The sequence below is a fragment of the Epinephelus fuscoguttatus genome, linkage group LG20, assembly GCF_011397635.1.
Source record: "Epinephelus fuscoguttatus linkage group LG20, E.fuscoguttatus.final_Chr_v1".
In the NCBI taxonomy this organism is placed as follows: domain Eukaryota; kingdom Metazoa; phylum Chordata; class Actinopteri; order Perciformes; family Serranidae; genus Epinephelus; species Epinephelus fuscoguttatus.
In genome coordinates this window covers 25,091,536-25,113,411 of record NC_064771.1, presented here as the reverse complement: position 1 = coordinate 25,113,411, position 21,876 = coordinate 25,091,536, and the positions used below count along the sequence as shown (strand labels likewise).

Sequence of the window (21,876 nt, the reverse complement as noted above, 5' to 3'; positions counted from 1 at the left end):
AGGGGAAATTCAATTTTTCACTCTGTTTGTCAATTACAATTTGGTGTAAATAATCTTGTTCAGTTTACAATATATATATATATATATATATATATATATATATATATATATATATATATATATATATATATATATTTACGTTTATGTTTGTTAATAATTCCTGTTTATTTAACTATATATTTGTTAATACTATTGTTTAAATTTCTTATATTTTCACGTATCTTTCCTCTCTTGCAAGGAGCACCTGTAATATAAATAATTTCCCCTCGGGGATCAATAAAGTATTTCTGATTCTGATTCTGAATTACACACAGGTCCGAACACACACATGCACAAGCAGGACCTATACATGCACTAAGTGGAGAGAAGTCAGAGTGGGCTGCCCATGACAGGCGCTCTGAACGGTTGGGGGGTTCAGTGCCTTGCTCAGGGGCACCTCGGCAGTGCCCAGGAGGTGAACTGGCACCTCTCCAGCTAGCAGTCCACGCTCCATATTTTGGTCCGGATGGGGGCTTGAACAGGCGACCCTCCGGTTCCCAACCCAAGTCCCTATGGACTGAGCTACTGCCGCCTACTGATGCACATCACAGGGAATTTGCAAATAAACAAACTGCTAGTGCTTGCTAAATTTACTTGTTAGATACTTCCACCGCCAACTTACTGCATAATTACCCCCAAAGCCAATAGACCAGATCGTCAAACATGGGTACTTCACATATGGTCAGGGCCACACCTCTCTTTGGGGGATACAGAAAGCCAAGATCCTATAGATGTCAATTTGACATGTTTCCAGGGATCTAATGATGGGAACCCTCTAATGCAAATATGCATTTCATATAAACATGGCAGAAAAGCCTCCTGTATTTATGTAAATGAAGACTTTTTTGCATTTTTTATATTTCAATATTAGGTGTTCTTGGTGACTTGCCATGGAGGCGGAGGCAAAAGCACAGGTGTTACTAAAATAGATTAACTACGGCTTTGTTCTCTTTAAGTTACCCAGCGAGTGGTGACAGCGAGCTAGCACACACAGTAACAGGACTGAAACTGAAGCAGCTAAATATAATTCAGCCATCATTAATTGCAGTATTTAATAATAGAGCTTTTTCGACTGTGTAACGTGTCAAAGTGTCGTCTGTGAAAAAGGCTTTTATCTGGAATCATGCTAACTCAATCTCTGCTCAATTTTACGACCACATTTCAAAATAATCTGACAAAGAAGCTTGACTTTTGACTTGTTTATTTTTGTTGATTCCATTGTTGAACTGTATATTTTCTGAGAAACATATGAACTAGTGCCAACCTCTTCAACCCATCACATAAGTGCAATATCAGTGTATACTGGAGCATAGAGTCATTTACTGTACTATGAGTCTGGACCTGCTTATGGTTGACATGTGTGGCATCTCTGCTGCATATATCAGATAATCATGAACTTTAATTCTCATTAGAAACACAAACCCGATCAAGTTGAAATAAATACAAAACACAAAGAAAACAAATGACATCTGAGGTGAGCGAAACGATGCTGACAGACAGAATTAGCCCATCTGTAACCCCCAGGATACACCACATACTTCCACAGTCAAGGTACAAGCTCTCACTGTGTTATCCCAATTTGTCTTCTTTGCACCAGAGAGTGCAATCCTCGCCTCCACACCCTCGCAAAGTATTCATGTACTGTATATTTATCAGTTAGGCAAGACTTGTCACTGAGAGATAACACCTGGCGTATGCTGCTAGTAATAAAATAGGATTTTATTCGGCTCTGTGGAAGATCAAAGCGGAGCTAAAGTCAGAATGCTGCTGTTTACTTCCTTCTGCCGCTGCCGCCATTCGCCAGAATCATCACCAGTCTCATGAAGATGTTCAGAGTGTCCATGTAAATCCCCATACACCTGTGGGATCAAAAACAACATGAGATCAATACACTGGTGTGAGTATATAACTAACATCAATGTGCTTAAAACCTAATTTCAAGTGTTTGTGAGTATTTCCTGTGGTGACTTACGCATTAATGGGGTCATATTTCTGTACAGCATACAGTGGGTGTGTCTCTGCCCTCTTGATGACCTTCTGTGTGTCATATAGGAGGAACATGCTGAACAGGACCAGGCCTCCGTAGACGGCCACAGAGTACAGGCCTGCTCCAAACGCTGAGGTGGGTGGCAGGAACATTGATCCTGAAGGAGACAGAAGATTCACTGTGAGACTTTACCATTTAAAAACTAATGCGATGCTTACAGGGTTCCTACAGCACAAGGCGAGACTTTTTGCTACCACTTGAAATAAAATTAAAGACCACAAAACTGAAGGAAAGAAAAATCAAGCAACATCAACAGCACTGGGAAATACCTGTTAAGTTTTCTTGGCAATTTTGTGTTTCCCACTCTGCACATGGAATTCCACTGCCCTCTTTTCCATCATGTCGTGTTTTTAAAATGTTCTACTCCATGAAATACACAGAGCCTTGTATGCATTGCCTTGTAATGGTTTTAGCCATGCTGCAAAATCTTGGTAAACTAGCCAATTTTCGTTGAATGTGCACTTCCCCACGTCGTCCAGGGTACAGTGACACTTAGCTAGCAGACAGTGGATCCTCTGCTCTGACCATCCTGACCAGAAACAAAATAAGTATTTTTTATCTCAATCTGCGTGACGTTTATGTGAAATGCATTCAGCAAATTAATTTTTAAAAAACAGATCTCAGCAATTATTTTGTCATTCTACAAAGCAACATTAAAAATTGTATTAAAAAAAAAAAGATTGATAAAATCCCACTTCTCATGTTATTTTTAAGACTTTTGAAATGTTTATTTTAAACATTTTAATACCAGTTTAGGCTTCATTTTTAGATGAATGACAGACTTATTGTAAATCTGAAGGAACCCTGGTTTAGCAGTTTGTTTTTTAGGGCTGTATTGGTTTATGTATTCATGCCGAACCATCACTGTACAAGGGTCTTGATTTGGTGCACGCAGCCACAGGCAGAATACACAGTATGCAGATTGATGCAGGTTACCAAAGTTCACAAACGTGTATTCTGCCCACAAACTTTCAGCTGTATGTCACTTGCGAGATGTGCTGAGGTTAGCACACAAGCTGACTGACGTGCGAGTCAGAGCACCAGGGGTCTCATTTATAGAACAAAGTGTAAGACTGATACTAAAAATGCGCGTATGGACAAAAGCCAAAAATCACATGCACCAAAAAATGTTCAACAATTTCTACAGTCAGGCTTCCACCTCACTGTCTGCGTCGCAAATTTCCCGTCTCCAAAATGTCCGTAAGCATGGGTCAAAGATTCTCCCATCAAGTCTGTTATTATACATCACAACTTTTGCATGGGAAGTGGCGCGCGCCTCTTTCAGGCCTCGTTTTGTGTGCACGCATGTTTATATATGAGACCCCAGAGCGCAAAGACCCGCCTGCAGGTGAAGAGAGAGTTGTGTACAGGAAGAGGACACTGTGTCGGAGTTGCTCAGCCATTTGAGGGGAAGTGAGTGAAAACTCTCATCTGACAGCATCAACCAGATGTGCCGACAAAGAAAAGACCAAGCCCACAGAGCCCACTTCTTTATCACGCTGCTTTCAGGCACCCTTTTTAAATGCAAGAGCAAAAGGGACTAAAACAAGTGCTGAAATAATTGGCATTTACACTGGCATATAGCCACAGTGGAACTAACTGTAACACTCTTCTATCAAGAGAAAAACTTTTCTCATTTAACTTTCTGGTTATATTAACCACTTCACCTCATTCATATTATATATATGACATTCATCAGTAGAGGTCAAGCCTGTACAGTCTGAATAGAAAATGCAGGTACTGCCATGATCATAATAAGCTATGTATCATTTTAAATCAGCTAATTTCTGTAGTTCATGCAAATTAATTCATACAAAACACTGATATTCTCTTTTTGTGTGATGTCACCCAAATTAATTTGCTTAAATAAACTGGTTTGACTGTGTGAAAACTAACACTTTGGGTGTGATTTACTCATCGGATTTGTAGATTATGGATTTTCATTACTTGAAGAAGTTTCTCACACGGCTCAACAGGGACTTAATCATGGGAAAAACACTGATACTTGGCAATTAATACTTGGCTGCAGTCTGTAGTTAAGCATTAAATGGAGTAATGTACACATCATGTCATTTAACTCATTAAAATTTTGCTAACATGGTCAGAACTGCCTGGAGTGCACCTGAGACTGGGTGTATGAGGTGAAACTGCTTTATACTAACCAATAGAAGAAGCAAAGACCACTCCAAAGCCGACAGCCAATGGGCCGCCCATGCTGAGGAACTTTTCACTTGGGGCGCACATGGCCACAGTGGACAGACCTCCTACGATTCCTGCAGTGTACCAGGCGGCCCTGATCATCAGAGGCCCCCCCAGGAGAGTCAGGGGAGCGATGACAGCACCCATCACACCTAATTAAAAAAAAAAAAAAAGTCAAGTACAAAGACAACACACATTCAAACAAACAATAATGAAACAGATCTGTGCCATAAATCTAGATGTAGTGTGGAAGTTTCAGATACAACAGCAGCTGTTATTCTTTGAGCCTTTACATGACTGCCCTCTAGTGTCCAACTGAGGCAACTCCATAACAGAAATTCCAGTTCTGAGTGGGACAGCACAACAGTGATGACCTTCCTTACAAACCTGCATGAAGCATCCAGGCGAGGTGTTTGGGCATGGGGCTGTGCTCATATGAAATGGACCTGACCAGCATGCCGGCACCAATCATAGCAGCAAAAGTTGCTCCAATCGCCTGTTAGATCAAACATCAGGCGTTCAGATTAACAACTTGCGCATACACCTGATCAGCCTTCAATTTAATTTCAAAGTAAATGCAGTGAGGACCAAAAGAACACATCCATCTCTGTCAGGTCCACTTGGGTTATTAAAGCTTACCAGCCAGGATCCTCTCATCATCAGACCCATAAGCGCTGGGGTCCTGCTCACTGCCACAGCTGACAGAGCCGTCAGCCCAACACTGCCTGCGAAGTACATGTAGGTGGAGTGGATCCTGTCCTTCACATACTGAGGCCAGATTCTGCACACACAGCAAAGAGTCAGGTGAACACAGAGCTTGGTTTATTCAATCCACGATGTACGCTACACCATAGCCTGACTGGACCTGCCCAGAAAACTGTCAGTGGTCAACTTGGTAGCATCGCATGACCTATTTAGCATTTTCAGCTGCTCCTGCCTCTCTGTGAGCATGGACCACATCAAGGAGAAGTTAACTAAGATAGTCCTTACTAGGGATGGGACTCGAGAACCGGTTCCTGTTAAGAACCGGTTCCAACTGGTCCAATTCATCGACATCATTAGCCTTTATGCTTAACGATTCCCTTATCGATTCTTTTCTTTATGCCGAATCTATGCTCGTCAGTCAGCAGCCTGTTCAACAACAAAGAAGACGTAATGGCGGAGAGACAGAAGCGGTCAAAGCCGTAGCTTCACTTCACGCTGTTGTTAGCCTCCCTGGAGCTGCTAGCTCACTGTGGAGCTTCGGCGCATCCCCACTCCAGGTGGACAGCGGGCGGGGCTCTGTTGTTGTTGTTAGCCTCCCTGGAGCTGCTAGCCCAGTTTGGAGCTTCGCCGCATCCCCGCTCCAGGTGGACAGCGGGCGGGGCGCTGTTGTTGTTGTTAGCCTCCCTGGAGCTGCTTTTTTCAAATCTTTCTCATCATCTTTCTAAACTAGACCATGGCTTTAAGGTTCATAATAAAATGTTCTGAAAGCAGATGTATTGGGTTACAAACAACAGGAGGTGATATCATTAATTCACAGGAGGAATCGATAAGGGAATCGATAAAGAATCGGATCGATAAGCAGAATCGATAATACCATTGATATCGATAAAATCCTATCAATTCCCATCCCTAGTCCTTACATACATATATTTTTGCGACTCATCTTTGCCAAATTACAAGTGCTGTGTGGCAGTAACTTCAGAGTAAATAATTGTTGTTCAACATTTATCATCTCCAATGCCAACATGATCCGCTCAGTTTCATTTGCCATTGTTCGAAGTACACAAAGAAACTCAACACAGTGGCAGAGAAACTCCACTGCCGACTAGCACTTTGGTAATGTTATAGCAGAACGATGCAAACACACCAGTGGTATAAATGTAGTATAAATGCTCACAGTGGCGTAGGCCACTTGCCAAGGCTGCGTGTGGGCTCTGCGTAGAGCCTAAGTACAACACTTTAAATTGACCTGTGCCTCTAAACAAAATGAAAAAGCTGTTACTCACACTGCTTTCTCAATGGCACCGATTTCATTGGACATGCCGAGTCCATAGTAGCACAGAGCTCCAAGACCAACTGCTGCACCTCCAGCCAGGATCATTCGTCCCATGCTGTCAACTGTGGACATGACAGTTATTATTTGACACAAATTCTCCTGGGATGTCACAAACTTGAATACTCAAAATGTGTTACAGATGAACACAGAGGCATCTGGCATTAGCTGAAGGATTCAAACTATATGATCTCATCATAATTTAGCTTGTTAAGAGAGGGGATAGCATAAAACTCCAGTTATGTATCAGTACAGTGTATGTAACAGCATGCAACAGTATATTAAACTAGCATATGTAATAGTGATTACTTTTAATGGCGGTATCTGTTGCTGGCTCAAACGCTGCTTCTTTGATCTGGTCTCTGGCTGTCTTCCCACGGCGGAAACCAAATCTGGTCTTTGTGGAGTAACCCTGGTGAGAGAAAAACAAAACTTTACAAAAAACTCAAGCTGTTGATCTTAGTGATACACCACATTACTGAAGTTCAACTATCACTTCACTGTCAGTGTGTTTTGCTTGCAATCTCACTGACAGAAACTTCAACAAGTATGTTTAAATTCACTCAGCAGGGGAACTGATGGGACAAGACGGCTGCTGCAGCAAATACAGGACTGTTATGTCATGCCTTGTGTCAGACCTCTGAGCTGCTGCCACCTTCTCTGACACTGGCATTCATTCTGAATATCAAGACTGCAGTTTCCTACCCACTCTATAACTAATCGTTTAGCTCCTACACCCTGCCTTGTTAGAGACTATTGGTAAAATGTGAGTCATCAGACTTGCCTCAAACAATATCAAGTATACATATCAAACAACCAGTTTGTTTCTTTGCCAGTGTGTACATGACTTCTTGCCTTTACATACTATTCATCAACAAAAGTGTGTATGACAAACTGAAAACAGATTTTGTCAAGAAAACACAGATTTGGATGGAGTTTTTTTAAAATCAGTCAATGGATAAGAGGCTTGGGCTGTGTCCAACCAACTTGCTATTTAGTGGGCTAAAACGGTATGTGAGATTTTTTAAAACGTCTGAAACGGCAAACTATTTTCAGTGAATATTACAGAACGCAAACACTGGACATTATGCTGGTATAAATGTCCCACGATGCCATAACGCACAGCAACCAAGACAGCTTTGTAATGTCAGTAACGCTTCATTTTGAATGTAGGTATGTAAGAATTGTAAGATTTCACTTTGCTAGGAGTAATATAGCTTTTTATATTGCCGGTAAGGCTGTTGTTGGCACAGGTTACTATGGTTATGCTTGTCCAACCAGCAAGGAGGCTCTGAGGAAGTGACACGGTAATTACAGCTCAGTGTGTCGAGAAAGATACTCTACTGTTTATGTTGACAAAGGTATGTTGAACGAGAGTACACATATTGGTTACGTAGTGCATGGTGCACCATTTCAGATGCAGCCTTAATGTAGCATATGTAATGTTCTCTTTACATTCAGTGCCCACTAGGGTTGCAACGGTATGAGATTTGGTATTGAAGAAGTTATCTTATCATCAGTCCGAATGACCGTTAAAGGAATGAACATGGAAGAGTTACTGATGGTTGAACAAATGTTTTATTACTATAAGTGACACTTAAAACCATTTTGTTGTTGCACGTATGAGTAAAAAAGTCTCCCCTGAGAAGATAAGTAATATAAAGGGGAGAGTCAATGGCCAGCTGCATTTTCTTTTCAATATTGTAGATAACCAAATGTTCACATTATGATAACCATCAACTATATATCACAGTATAGCTTGAAAGCGGTATATCACCGCAACCCTAGTGCCCAGTATTCACTTTAATCTTATGTGTGCCTCAGTATCTGCTGTACTGACCCAAGCTAAATGAGAATTGCTTTTAACCTTCTCAACTGTTAGCAGAAGTGGTTAAAAGTAATAACAGATGTATGTGTGTAGTACCGGTGTGCTCATAATGGAGAGTGAACGCAGCAAACAGAGAGACTGGACATATGTTATGAATGGCAGCCTGTTGGTGCTAACTCTACAGTACCTGCTGGGGCCTAAGCAGAGGTGGACAGGCCTTCAGGGTGGGTGCTCTCAGGGCTGAGGAGCCCTGTGACAGCACAGGACGGAGCCCGACGAGAGGAAGACTCCTCAGGCACGTCAGCCTCGCCACCAACATGGTCACGGTGTATTATCCTGTATCAGACTGAAAGATAAACAGGGCGTCTGGTACAGTAGCTGACAGACAGTCGTGTGACATCATGTTTGAACAGTTGTACACATATCGTAATGATTACAATCACACAGCCAGCGAGACAACACAGGTAAAGCACTGCAGCAGTAACACAGGTCAGCTGGTGAATACAATAAACTTTAATATCCTAACAGTCCACTGAAGTTAAACGTTAAGCTAGCTAACGTTAGCTAACACGACACATGCTAGCTGCATAACGTTAAATACTTATTTCGCTACAATTTCTTTGGGACTTCCGGTGTTACGGTGTTCAGTCTGACCAAATTAAATATCTTTCGCCATTAACTACTGCGTTTCTGGTGTAAAATACCTAATGTAAAGACAACTGAATGCACATGAACGTTACATACCGAGGGAGAAATGTTCGTCGTTCACCTTTCCAGAAACAACTGCGCAACTTTCTGACGCAATTGTTTTGCAACCTTCGTGAAAATTCCCTACGAGTGCGTCATCATTAAGCGACAGGGTTGATGGGAGTTGTTGTTCTATGTCGGCCTGCGTGTTATAATCATAAAGCACTGTCATCACAGGTTAAAGAAGGATGTAGCTCCAACCAAATAGCAGTGTCAACGTTTAAAAATACTGCTTTACAATAAATAAAGCATTTATAAATAATAAATATATAGATAAAAAAAGTAAAAAAAAAAAAAAAAAAAGACAGTTAATTCAGAAAAAAATAATACGAATTTATCATTTTAGATAATGATAATCATTAATTATTAATAATTCAGAGATTATTATCTCAGAATCCTGAGAAAAGTTTTAATGGGAAAAAAATCTGCTTCAAAAAATATATATAATAATTATTAATTATTGATAATTATTATTATTATTAATTCAGAGATTATGTTTATTCATGGAAAAAATCTGATATTATTTTTCTGAATAACGAGAATTTACGAGGTTGTTCTCTCTTCAATTAAAAAAAAGTGCAAGTTTTTTTTTCTCCAAGAAAATGTTTTCAGAATTCTGAGCTAATAAACTTGTTATTTCATAAAAATATAAAAACATGTTTTGTTTTTCCCAAGTGCAGGCATTATGCTCTGTAACAAAGCGTACTTAAAGTATCAAAATTAAAATAAAACAATGTCACTCATGATGCACAATGACCCCTTTCAGTGTTAAGGTAAGGCTCATTTAAACTACTTTACAAACCAAGTAAAACATATACACATACATACAGTAATTTAAGAACTGATGGTGTGTTACATGCAAGACCTTCATCTCCATAGTGTAAAATAAATATAGTAGAGTAAAAACGTATATTTCGTTTGAAAAATGGAGAAGACCTACAAGTACAGTACTTGACTGAATGACTTGCTTTTAATTTAAGCTGACATAAATAACGTTAAAGACAATCTGGGAGTGTTTTGTAATTGTTCCTTTAGATCCACATACAGGTCTGTATAAAAGTTGAGACGCACTTTGTGTGTTTCTCCACTAGATGGCGTGCTTGCCTTTTCTTGTGTTGCGACTACGTCGAGAACTGCTAAAAAAAAAAAATAAAAGTGGCCTAAATATCTGCGGCACATAACAACAGAATCAGACCTCTAACATTGTTTATAATGTGTATAAGTGTGTATAATGTTAGTTTGCCATCTACAGTTACCAGACTAGTTAACAGAGGGTCTGTGTGAGGGGTGGTGTCAGTGCGCCTCCAGCCTGAAGCTCCGCTCCTTTGGTCCAAACTTTCCCATGTGATTCACTGAGGCGCAACTGTTGCACAGTCTTGCCATTCAGTCCAGCGGGCAGTCTGACCTGCAGTCTCCTCAAACATGAGTCCACCTGACCCACAGGTTTCACTCACCAAGACTATTCCAGCTGCTGCTTCTTTTGGCTTGGATTGTTTTTTGTCACACAAGTGAAGTGTTCTTGGGAAGTTATGGAATTAATTTCTATCCGAAGTCTCTCTGTGAGGACAGGCTGATGACACGACGCGGGACGCCTTTAGACACCGCGGCTCATCATGATGGTGGGTATGGAGAGAGGACAAACTTATATTTGAAACTATGAACTATAAACTATATTTGAATTCCACTTTATAAATAACCAAAACCTATAAACTAGTAATATCACAAAGGAGGGCTATTGATGGGAAATAAAAATAACTGCATAACTTTTGATAAAACTTGAAGGAAAGTGGGTTTTCTTTGAGGGTCTTCTCATTAACAAAGCATGACTTCAGTTTGGCCGCTTTGTCCCCATGACCTCTGAATGCAGCGCATGCTCTCCAGGGCCCCCTCACCACTGCTGCATTAAAGGAGTCCGGCTTTTCCTGCACTGACGTTTCAACCTGTTTATAAATGGACTGCAACGTTGCCTGCCAAGTCAGTGCTTTGGATTTATAATAATACCATCCATGCATACTTTTTCCTCTTCTTCTTTTTTAACTTGTGCTGCATGACCTCTACCATGTGCATAATCACCACATTGTCCCAAATATTCTATCAACAAGCATGACTCTCGCTTACACTCCCATCTTAACTAAACCTGTTTCCCTGCATGCCAAACTCCCTTTAAAATAAATTTAGGCGAGATTCCTTACCTACTAGTATTTATGGTCATCTGTAACAAAGACCTGACCAAAAGTTTAACCACCTGCAGTCTTTAAACTGTGGTAACCATAGAAACAATACATCCAGATAGCCTAATAAACTCTAACTCGTTTCTAACTGAAACGGACCTGTACTATCAAATTAAACTTTCCAAACAAATGGATTGAACACAGCCCGCCTTGTTTTCCTTTGGTAAGTGGTCTACATGCTGCAATACACTTCATATTAGATATAAAATAATGCACTCTATCACAGTATATGTAAATTTGTATTGTTATACTGATGTATCTACTATATAATGACTATAAATTGTATATATATATGGCAAGTAAATTCAGAAACATTGTTGGAAATAAAGTAATGAGATGTGAATCACTGGCCCCCTCACGCCCCCTGGTGAAAAATAATTTGAGGCTGATATTACTGTCTTTAAGAGGCTGCGGTGTGCTAATTTATTTTTTTAAGCTAGCTCAAAGGTAGTGGTATCTTGTGAAACAAGGGAACCTGAGGGGCCGTACACATGCCGCGTCTTAAACTGCCTAGAAAACACAAGGTCGGACTTCGGCTTTCATGAGCGCAGCAGCAGGTTGCGTCTGAAGTTACTAAGCAACCTTAACAGTCACCAAATTAAAGCCTATTTACCTCAAATCCTGAGAGCAGAGCTGATCTTCTTCCAGGTGCTGTTTATAAATGTGTAGGCATATCGTCTGTGGGACAGGTGTACAACTCTGCACCAAAATGATCAACTTTTTCATGTTTATCACAGGCTGATATTTATGGAAGAAGGAAAAGGTATCTGTTGGCTGTGATGGGTTGTTCCTCATCACATGACATGTAGCGTGCGCTGCTGCGTTCCAAAAGTTGAACACGCATTACCTTGGGGCGCAGCGGTTAGTGTTAGTGTTAGTACCAACTAGGGATGTCAACCGTTAACCATAACCACAGATATTTTTTTTGACTGGTTACACATGTTGGTCCATAACTTAATTTTTAATTTACTGCACAGTGCGCCACCTGGATCTGGTGGGAACTAGCTAGCATTAGCGCCGCCGCTCATTAGGCGATTATTGCAAGCAACACCACCATGACCCAACAGTGTTGCTATGGAAACACTGTGACCACCCTCCAGACTTCCCTCAGCTCGCCCCAGTGAGTAAGTGGCTCAGTTTTGAGGCGTAAAACCCTCTTTAGCAATGTGGACTATGTTATCACCATTAGCAGTGTAAGCTTGGCTAGTGGTGCTAACAAACAATGCTAAAAGGGTTTTGCAGCTAAAAATGAAGGTGCTTATTCCCCAAGGCGAGCTGAGGGAAGACTAGTGTGTGGGCACAATGTTTTCACAGCAACATTTCTGCCACCTGAAGGGTGTCACCACTTGTATTCGCTGGACAAGCAGCGGCGTCAGCTAGCTAATGTTAGCTCTCTCCCGAACTGAGTGTTGTGCAGCACTGAGCGGGCAGTGGGCATGTTTCTACATGTTATTTTACTGCATATGTTGTGTTGTATTATTGTACTGAATTACTCTATGCTCAGTAATCTTACGCTTACCGTTTTAACCCTAACCAGGGACAGGGGTTGCTAATTAGCCAGGCTAGAAACCTGTATGCATAGCATTCACTTTGTATTTTACACATGACGCAATGTCCTATGCATTTGTCCTTGTCAAATAAACAAGTAAATAAATAAATAAATAAAAGGCAACTGGCAGGTTGTCTGTCAGCAAAACCAAGAGAGAAGAAAAGGCAAGACATTTGAATCGCAAAACATCAAAATTTCACCACCTCTAACTGGATAGCACTTTGAAATGCAGCGCTAAAGCTTATATTGAGTCAAAGGAGCACTGGACTAATTTCAAGTCTCTTTTTTTTCCCTAAAAAATAACCAGTAGGTTGCTGGTTAATGGGCGTCAGCCTTTCAAAATTAACCAGCATTGACATCCCTAGTAACAACCATGTTAACATAGCTTTTCGAGAAGGAGGCTAAATAGCGCTTCAAACAACTGGCACAGCCACTTTCAAAGGAGTGTCTTTAACGCTTACCTCAAGATATCTGAATGAAAATGGGTTCCATGGATACCCACAGGTCTCCCCTAAACTTGTGGAGGCTTGTTCCCAGTAAATGCTTAGTTCCTTACAAATAATGTACTCCTTCAAATTAAAGCTGTATATTTATCTTTCTAAGAAATATGACAGCCATCCTATTTGAAGAACAATGAATCACCTAAAATGTATATAGAGATACATGACTCACTGTGGAACTCAAATGTTAAGTGTACTGGTATTAGTCAGATCAGGTAATTAGTAGTCTGAGTGGGTGGAAGTTCGTTGCAAAGATCAGCCTCTCATTGGGCGGAACGAGCCACCCGCTGAAGTCCCGCCCTACCACCTCCAGTTGCAGTTTTCAACATGTCCTTTACTAATTTGTGCGGTGTTTGATCTTGCGGGGATGTAGCCATTTTTCTGCCATGGTTCGCGTCCTGTAGGCGATATTTTTGTGGGCGTGTTACACCAAAATCTGTTTGCCCCTGGCAATATTTTTGCAAGCGCACCGTTGCTGTGACACCCCCAAGAACGATTGTGATTGGTTAAAAGAAATACAAGCAGCCGGGGCGTTTTTTTCTCCAATCTTAAAGTGAGAGTCGGCCCAGCCAGACATTTCCTCCAGAGAAAGGTCTGGTGAGCGAGACTAGGTAATTAGTAATATCAATTGTAAAATAAGAAACCAATCAGTATGTGATTCTTTAACTCTCAAAATTGGTTATGGTGTACCAGCCCAAGATTTTCAGTAGCCCCATCTGGTCACCCCTGTGAAAATTTTCTGGGGGAGCCATGTGAATGTCAGTGTTTGGCAAAGCCAGTGAATTAAATACCTGAGCTAATTTAACTAGCTTTATCTTTATAGAGTTTAATCTATAACAAAGCATCCTACTTTATACATTCATGGTGTGTTTTGTACGTAAAAAAAATAACCTGCTAAGTTAGTAAAATACAGCTATTGAATGAATGTAATGAGGTGTTATTATGTTATTATCCTAACTCGTCAAGTACCACCATTTTGTCAGTGGACATACAGGTCAAAATATGATGCACCAGGTACCCTCCTGTGTCTCTTTTGGATGCTCACAGATGGCGTTTCAATTTACACTTGTTACATTCATTATGTCTTTTCAAAATACACTTCTGTTTTCACAGGAAATGTACAGTTTCTGTACATCCATGCAGTCTTTTCAAAATAAACTTTACATGCATTTCCTCAGGTTAGGCAACAAAAAAACATTATAATTTGGCCTAAAATTCACACAGGAACCTGACAACGGGCTCCCAGGTGAAAGTCCAGTGTTTGTTTGACCCATCCACCTCCTCCCCGACTCTATATGGACTTGTTGCTCTTTATATTACAGTAGTTGCCGGCGGCGTCTTAAACAGCCTTTGACCAGGTCGTATCATACAGCCACAGAGGGTGTCTTTGCATCCGTGTCTGATGCCGACGTCCACTGACAAAGCAGCAATATTTGATGACTTGGGTTGTTGCTAGGTGCTTCTGAAACTGATGCACCCAGTGTTTATCATACTGCCACAAAAGATGCCTCTGTAATCACAGACAAAGCCACAATATTTGACAGGTTGGGAGTGAAAACAGGCTGGATATCAAGATAAATCATCCTTTAATCATCAGGCCTACATACTGTCTTTCAGATAAAAATCCATTTACCTGTTGTAATGGGATATTCTGTGAATACAGGGCACATTTGTAACATCTCAGACAATGTGGGTTTGTCTGGGTGGTGTTTAATTTGTCTTCACATAAGATTTACATTAAATAAGAGGCAGCTATTAAAAGCATTTGTAGCAAGATGATAAATGGTGCAGTGGCGGTTTTGTTATGAGTAGATGATCAAAAGTGTCATATGCCTCAGTGGTTTGTGAATATTCAACAATGTCAGCTCATGTGTGCGTGTTGGATTTTTTTTTTACTTTACACAGCAGATGCAATAAGCTGAGATAATTGGTGTACATCTAATTTACCATATAAATGACAAAACCTCAGACCACTTATTTTCTTGATGAATTGTTGATGTAGCTTTTTTTTTATTATTTCAAATCCAATATAAAAACTGCTCAAATACATACTCTAGTACTCTAAATTTCTGTCAGACTTTTTCACTGAGGGGAGCAGTTGATTGTTCGCTTGTGTCTTATTCATTAGGTCAAATCATTTTTGGTGTTTGTCTTAATTTGTACAGGTGTGGTCACAGTCGATTTAGTCAGATCTTCTTTATAAGCTGTGGCTGTATTTGTACAATGTTAAATGACCACTGAAGACTTAAGGACTGAGTAATTTCCTGTGGTGCAACCATGAGAAGACATGTACCACAAGTTGTAACATCAGGGGGTTAGTCACTGACCCTGTGACGAGCGAGTGACCTGGGAGTTTATGTTCTGCAATCTCTGCCCAAAAGGAGGTTTAGAGTCACTCCTGTGTAAAGAGACCTTTGTGGTTGTGGCATGCGGCAGGGTGGTGCAAGACAGAGCTGATTTTCCCTCACGGTGAAAACGTGTCTCGGTACACAAGCTGTTCACCTTTTTCATTACACGCCGTTCCACGTCAACAGTGCTCTATTGGAGCTGTAAACTTCCCATTCCCTCACGGAGAATTTCTCGGGCAGCGTCCAACCATCCCCCTGTGTTTAGACTGCGAGCATTTGGACTGGCTTCTGTGCTCAAAACTGGCCTGGGATGGAGGTCGCAACAGGATGTGAGAACTGGACCTCCAGACATGTTACACAGAAACTCAAAGAGGCACATCAGAATTCAGGAAGTGATGCGTGTGTATTGGGCTTTTCACTTCCTACACAGCGCTGCTTGTTTGGTGTCAAACACACGACTACCTTGCTGTAGTGAGAAGTGAAAAGGCTGGTCTGTTGGCTTGTGGCTCCGCTGATTAATAGCAGCAGTTTCACTAATGTGTCGGCCCTGAGGCTAGACCTGCAATCGTTTAACAGTGATCCATAAGAAATCACAGACACACTCAGGAGTCTGTGCGGAGCACCTGACGGATCCAATAAACAAATGTTTTCACAAACCCAGATGTCTGATTCAGGATTTAAAAAGACTGACTGTATGACCTCTGTGTGCTTACTTAAACGCTTCTAAATTTCTAACTTTGGCATTTTTGTGGGCACACATCAAACTGACGCATTGCCAATTTCCTCAGGGTGGAGACCGTCTCATTTACTCTTGCCGTGTTATTGACCCTTTCATTGGCAGACGAGGTAAGGCAGGATTATGCTAAAATCCGAAGATTAGTCAGGGATCTGAGCCAAGCTGCCATTACTTTAAAATATCAATCTTTCAGGAATGTGCAAGACATTCCCAAATACACACAGGCATCATTAAATCCACTCTTATCATCATTTGACTACCCACTCCCTGCCCTCCAAGAGTAACACAAATACGAAATGGCCTGCAGGCTCAGAGCACTACAATTTACGACTTCACGACGAGCAGGCTTTCCCCTCTAATTTCAGCACTGTGCAGTTAAACCTCTCAACGTTGTGACATGTGTGCCCCTCATCCTCAATCAGTGTTTTCGGCTACATCAACACAAATACTATTTTATTTCAAAGTGTTTTCAGATGAAAACAACCTCCATACACGTGTGTGTTCCAATCTCTATATGTATTAACACACCTGAACATGACCATTCACATACACTGGGCATATGTGTGCTGATGTAAATCAGATTTGCGGTTGGTTGCTTGGTTACAGAAGAGATGTTTTGGCTTGCCCCAACATTGAGGTCGAACTGTTACTGAAAGTAACATGAACATGGCGGTCAAAAAAGATTGGGAGTCACTGCAAAGCAAATACAGCATCATATTAGAGTGGTACCAGGAGTAGTATCCATTGCTGGAGAAAACCATGGTAATGGTAACGGAGGAACATTATTGTTGCCCATACGAGAAGGATGAAATCACATGGGTGGCATAGATGGTATAAAATAATGGGCGTAGCCACTATGACGTCACCTGTTAGTTTGTGGACTCCTGTTTTGAGGCCTTGAGTTTGGCAGTTTGGTCGTCGCCATCTTGGATTTTTGGAGACAAAAGTGATCATGTTTAGATGAGAGGGTGGAGCTAACTCTAAGGCTAGCTGCTAGTTTGGTTTGCACGGTGCATTTACACCTATGGCTAACTGTCACAACGCTAATGCTAATTTTTTTCTAGCGAAAAACAGGCTTAAAACCTTTTAAACAAAATGTACTACTGGAAAAACTGAACATCCAACATCCAAAGAGGGACGTTTAACCCAAATAATTGTTGAACAAGATTTTTAAGGCGACCAAAACATGACAGTTAACTTTCATGAACACATAGTGACAGCTATGATGATGCCTATACTCTGTGTAATCTTGGGTTATGCCATTGTTACGTTACTTATCCAACATTGTCGCTTTGATAACTAGTCAACGGACATCACCCACCTGTCACTCAGAACAGCCACACCCTTAGTTATGCATGACTTTAAGCTTTAATGACATTTAAATGGATGACTTAATAAAAATTTACCCGCTGTAGATTTGTCAGGCGCAATGGGGATTGACTCGCTTCTGGTGCCAGCCTCGACTGGCCACAGAAGTTCTTCTGCACTCCTGTGTTGGCTTCATTTTTCAGCGCCGGAGGTTGCTGCTTGGTATGTAGGTCTAGATATACCATCTTGGCTAGACATGTTGTGACTGACTAGACTCAGTCAGGAGGTAAACATGGATGTTTGTGTCATCATTGTTTAAAAGTCTTTGTTTCCACCCCTCCACACTAAAGAGTTTTCAAACTAAAATATGGTCAGCAGCATATTTAAAGGTCTTCTTTTAAGGGGATCAAAAACACCAGTTGTGTGGACGTTAGGCATAAACGTAGGAATAATTATGAGCTCTAAAACGACAGCATATTAGTGTGTACGTAACCTTAGAAGCCCAAAGGCATATTATGGGTGGAGGCAGCAAGCTAATAGCCAGCCACCAGATGGTCTACTGTACCAGTAGCCCAAGTCACTGAGGGCCTCTGTTGAAAAGATCCCCTCCCAGTGTTGACATGGAGCAGCAGCTGGCAGTTTGGACCACAGGCTGCTCTGCTACCCATCAGTGGGAGGTAGGATTATCACTCTAACCCAGACAACTTTTCAAGCAGTTGTAGAATGACAGTTTAATTGTGGTTGATTGCAGTCTCTTGCTCACATTTCCTTTGTGCTCTCATGGTTGTTTCTACAAAGCCCCACTCATAAATACAGCTTCTCTCTGTGCACCAGCCTTCAGTCTTGCAGGGTGGGTGGGCATGTTCCTGAAATGCACTGGTGCACTTAAAGATAACAAGGACTTCCTCGTGGGAAGAACTGGCTTAGATTCCATTCTAACACACTCAGCTATTTTCTACGCTTACCTTCTTGAGATATGATATTTTTGTCTCTGAGTAAATGCCTCCATTGTTGGTTTTTGCAGAGCACAGTGCAGTGATGCTGTGCATGGCTGAGAAAAAAGAAAAAGAAGAGAGCGATGGGAAGAAGAAGTGCTCTGACTCAGCATCACAGTGCAGTTTTACATATGCAACAAAAGACTGACAACTTCCCCATTTCCACGAATGCTTTAAACAGATACCTTGATGTGTTTCGACATAACGAATTGAGACCAAAGTAGTTACTCACCGCCGTGCTCAAATGTGCAAAATGTGTAACTGACAGGTTGATGTTCATTTCATTTACAGGATGAAACATCGCCTACAACAGGGAATACAAATAACTGGAAGGCTCTTTAAGAAGGCGACTGGAGACTTGCGAGATTGGCAGAACCCATTAAGGAGCAGTCTGTAAAAGCATATCCAGGCACAGCTACATCCAAGAATGAGGATCAAATACACAATATCCATCGTCTTTTTTGTGGCACTTGTTATCATTGAGAAGGAAAACAACATTATCTCAAGGTAAGTCCATTTCAGTGATCAATGGAGTGCTTTTGTGATTCCCTGCAGGTTTGTGTGTGTTTATCTCTTCTGAGCTTTGAACAGATATTTTACAAAAACTCCCGGAGCAACACAAAAGTGTGTCAGTTAAATAACAAGCTATGATTTCTCTCTGTGAAAGATAATGTAACTTTGTGACTCTTCTTCTTCCTATTGCACTTTCAGGGTGTCAGATAAGCTCGCCTTAAAGCAGACCCCCCAGACCCCTCTACAGCCGAGTGGTTTCTCCCACATGCTGCTGAGGCGCAATGGTTCCATGACCTCACTCAGCAAGATGGACTCTGCCTTCACGCTGATGAAACGGCGCCTGGAGAACTACAGCCAGCACCAGGAGGTGGTGGCGAGGGGCAGGAAGCACATCCTCCTTTTAGCCACCACCAGGACGGGCTCCTCGTTTGTGGGCGAGTTTTTCAACCAGCAGAGCGACAACATGTTTTACCTGTTCGAGCCGTTGTGGCACGTGGAGAAGATGTTGACGCTGGAGACCGGCGGCACCAACGCCACAGCGGCAGCCAAGGCATACCGTGACGTGCTCCAGCAGCTCTTTCTGTGTGACTTCACCCTGCTGGAGAGCTTCATCGAGCCCCTCCCTGTGGACCACATCACCACCGCGCTCTTCCGCAGGGAGTCCAGCAGCTCTCTGTGCGAGGAGTCTGTCTGCAGCCCCATCATCAAAGGGGTCTTTGAGCGTTATCGCTGCAGGACCAGACGCTGTGGGCCCCTTAACCTCACCATGGCGTCTGAGTCCTGCCACCAAAAGGAGCACAGGGTCATCAAGTCAGTGAGGGTGCGCCAGCTGGAGAACCTCCGTCCCCTGGCTGAGGACCCGCGCCTTGACGTGAAGTTTATTCAGCTGGTTCGAGATCCTCGGGCTGTACTAGCCTCGCGCATGGTGGCCTTTGCCGCCAAATACAAGAACTGGAAGGAGTGGGCAATGGGTGGGGATGTGCCCATTGATGATGATGAAGTGAGAAAGCTGAAAGGGAACTGTGACAACATCAGGATGTCCGCTGAGATTGGCCTCAGGCAGCCGCCGTGGCTGCGCAGGCGTTACATGCTGGTGCGATACGAGGACATCGCTAGGTTCCCAATGAGGAAGGCAACTGAGATGTACAGGTTCACTGGAATCCCGTTCACTCCACAAGTGAAATCTTGGATCCTGAGGAACACCCAGGCCTCCAAGGAGACCAGCGGTGTTTACTCCACACAGAAAAACTCCTCAGAACAAGTAGAGAAATGGAGGTTCAGTTTACCTTTCAAAATAGCTCAGGTTGTGCAGAGAGTCTGTGGGCCTACGCTGAAGCTCTTTGGGTATAGATTTGTAAGCAGTGAAAAAATGCTCACAGATAAGTCGATTAGTTTGATCGAGGACAAAGTGTTCAACTTTTTATAGACTTTGATGGACAAGAACCCTGATGCAGGAAACCTCTTGGAAAACTCTGGGATGACTGATATTTATTAGGGTTTTTATCCTGATACAGAGAGCGATATATTTTCTGATAGTGTGCTATTTAAAATTTTTTACTATTTAAAATAGTTTGATGAAGAAAATGTATGGTCGAGCGGAAATCTGATATAAAGCTTTTAACTCTTGAAGCAAGGGTGTATGTTGAGACTTTACATATGGGTATAGCATGGTGAAAATAGGAAGCTATGTTTGTTTTTGCACTCCGGACTATTTTCTCTGTCCAAACTGTATCTTTGGCTTGTCCTGGAAGCCTCTCCAAATTCAACTCCTTAGCAAATATAGGAAAGGCCCGAGGGAGATAGGGTTTGTGAATAAGAACGAACTGTTTCAAACACTTCCAGGAACCTCCATTGGTTATTTTTGTTCAGCAACTTCTGAGTTAGCTACATACAGTAGGCTGCTTTTACACCAAAGAAACTTGAAATGTTTATGCATAGCCAAAAAGAATTGATTGCTTTGTATAGCAATGCTCATGGCAGGAAGTGGAAATACCAATGTTTTGCCAGGTAATTTCTACGCATGAGATTTAGAAGTAATGTCCCATGTTAAGTTATTTATGTCTTCTCTTTGCTAAAAGTCATAATGACTCTGAATGTGCTCCACAGGTTCTTTAACCCCTCTGCAGGGGGACTTTTCTTGCACACGTATACTGAATTGCTGCACATGCATGTTTGTAATTGGCAAAAAGTTGTTTGAAGTTGTCCTCAGGATTGTAAGGACCCATTCTGTAAAAACAGATGTTTACACTGCCACTGTATGCAAACATTCCAACTGCAGCTGGTTTGCAGGATTGTGCGAGGTTTGTCGGCAGGTCTGTCTGTTGACACAAGTCTCTTGGCTGGTGATAAAAAAGAGGCCCTGATACTCTGGCCCGCCAGACTGTTTGCTGATGTTCCAGTCTATTCCTTTTAGCATTTTGTTTGTTGCAATAAACCTTCTTTTACATGAACTGTCAAACATCTCACTTTTGGCATGAATATACTGCATCCATCACTGTGGCAAAACTGATATTTTGGTTAATTTGTAGGAGTTTCACATTCAGCTGAAATGAGTACAACTTCCTTTTCCTCATCAGTTATCTCTTTAAATAATCAAAGAAGTGAAGCAAGGACCGCAAGCAATGATGCAGATGAGTCAGATCAATGCAAACAACACCCATGTGGTGTAAAATTTGAGTTCACAGTAAACAGCTCACCTACAAGAAACACTTTCGTAAAACTTCTAATAGAGTATCCCATTTCAATCAGTGTTAGTGGGGGTCTGCTTGTGACTACAGCCTGTCTGCTAATGTATTTAC

General features: G+C 41.7%; 2 protein-coding genes across 2 annotated transcripts; one reads left to right on the top strand and one right to left on the bottom strand.

Moving 5' to 3' along the window:
• Positions 1-1,223: 1,223 nt before the first annotated feature.
• ghitm (growth hormone inducible transmembrane protein) lies at positions 1,224-9,040 on the bottom strand. Its single transcript, XM_049564161.1, has 9 exons — positions 8,896-9,040; positions 8,339-8,497; positions 6,633-6,735; positions 6,277-6,388; positions 4,925-5,066; positions 4,673-4,781; positions 4,249-4,437; positions 2,012-2,183; positions 1,224-1,898 (listed from the first exon to the last, which is right to left on the bottom strand). Exons 2-9 carry the CDS (start codon positions 8,468-8,470, stop codon positions 1,811-1,813), a joined length of 1,047 nt encoding a protein of 348 aa, XP_049420118.1. The 5' UTR covers positions 8,471-8,497; positions 8,896-9,040; the 3' UTR covers positions 1,224-1,810.
• Positions 9,041-10,115: 1,075 nt separating this feature from the next.
• LOC125881125 (carbohydrate sulfotransferase 3-like) lies at positions 10,116-21,668 on the top strand. Its single transcript, XM_049564144.1, has 3 exons — positions 10,116-10,517; positions 18,857-19,072; positions 19,277-21,668. The coding sequence occupies exons 2-3, from the start codon at positions 18,993-18,995 to the stop codon at positions 20,502-20,504; spliced, it is 1,308 nt and encodes a 435-aa protein (XP_049420101.1). The 5' UTR covers positions 10,116-10,517; positions 18,857-18,992; the 3' UTR covers positions 20,505-21,668.
• The last annotated feature ends 208 nt before the right edge of the window (positions 21,669-21,876 follow it).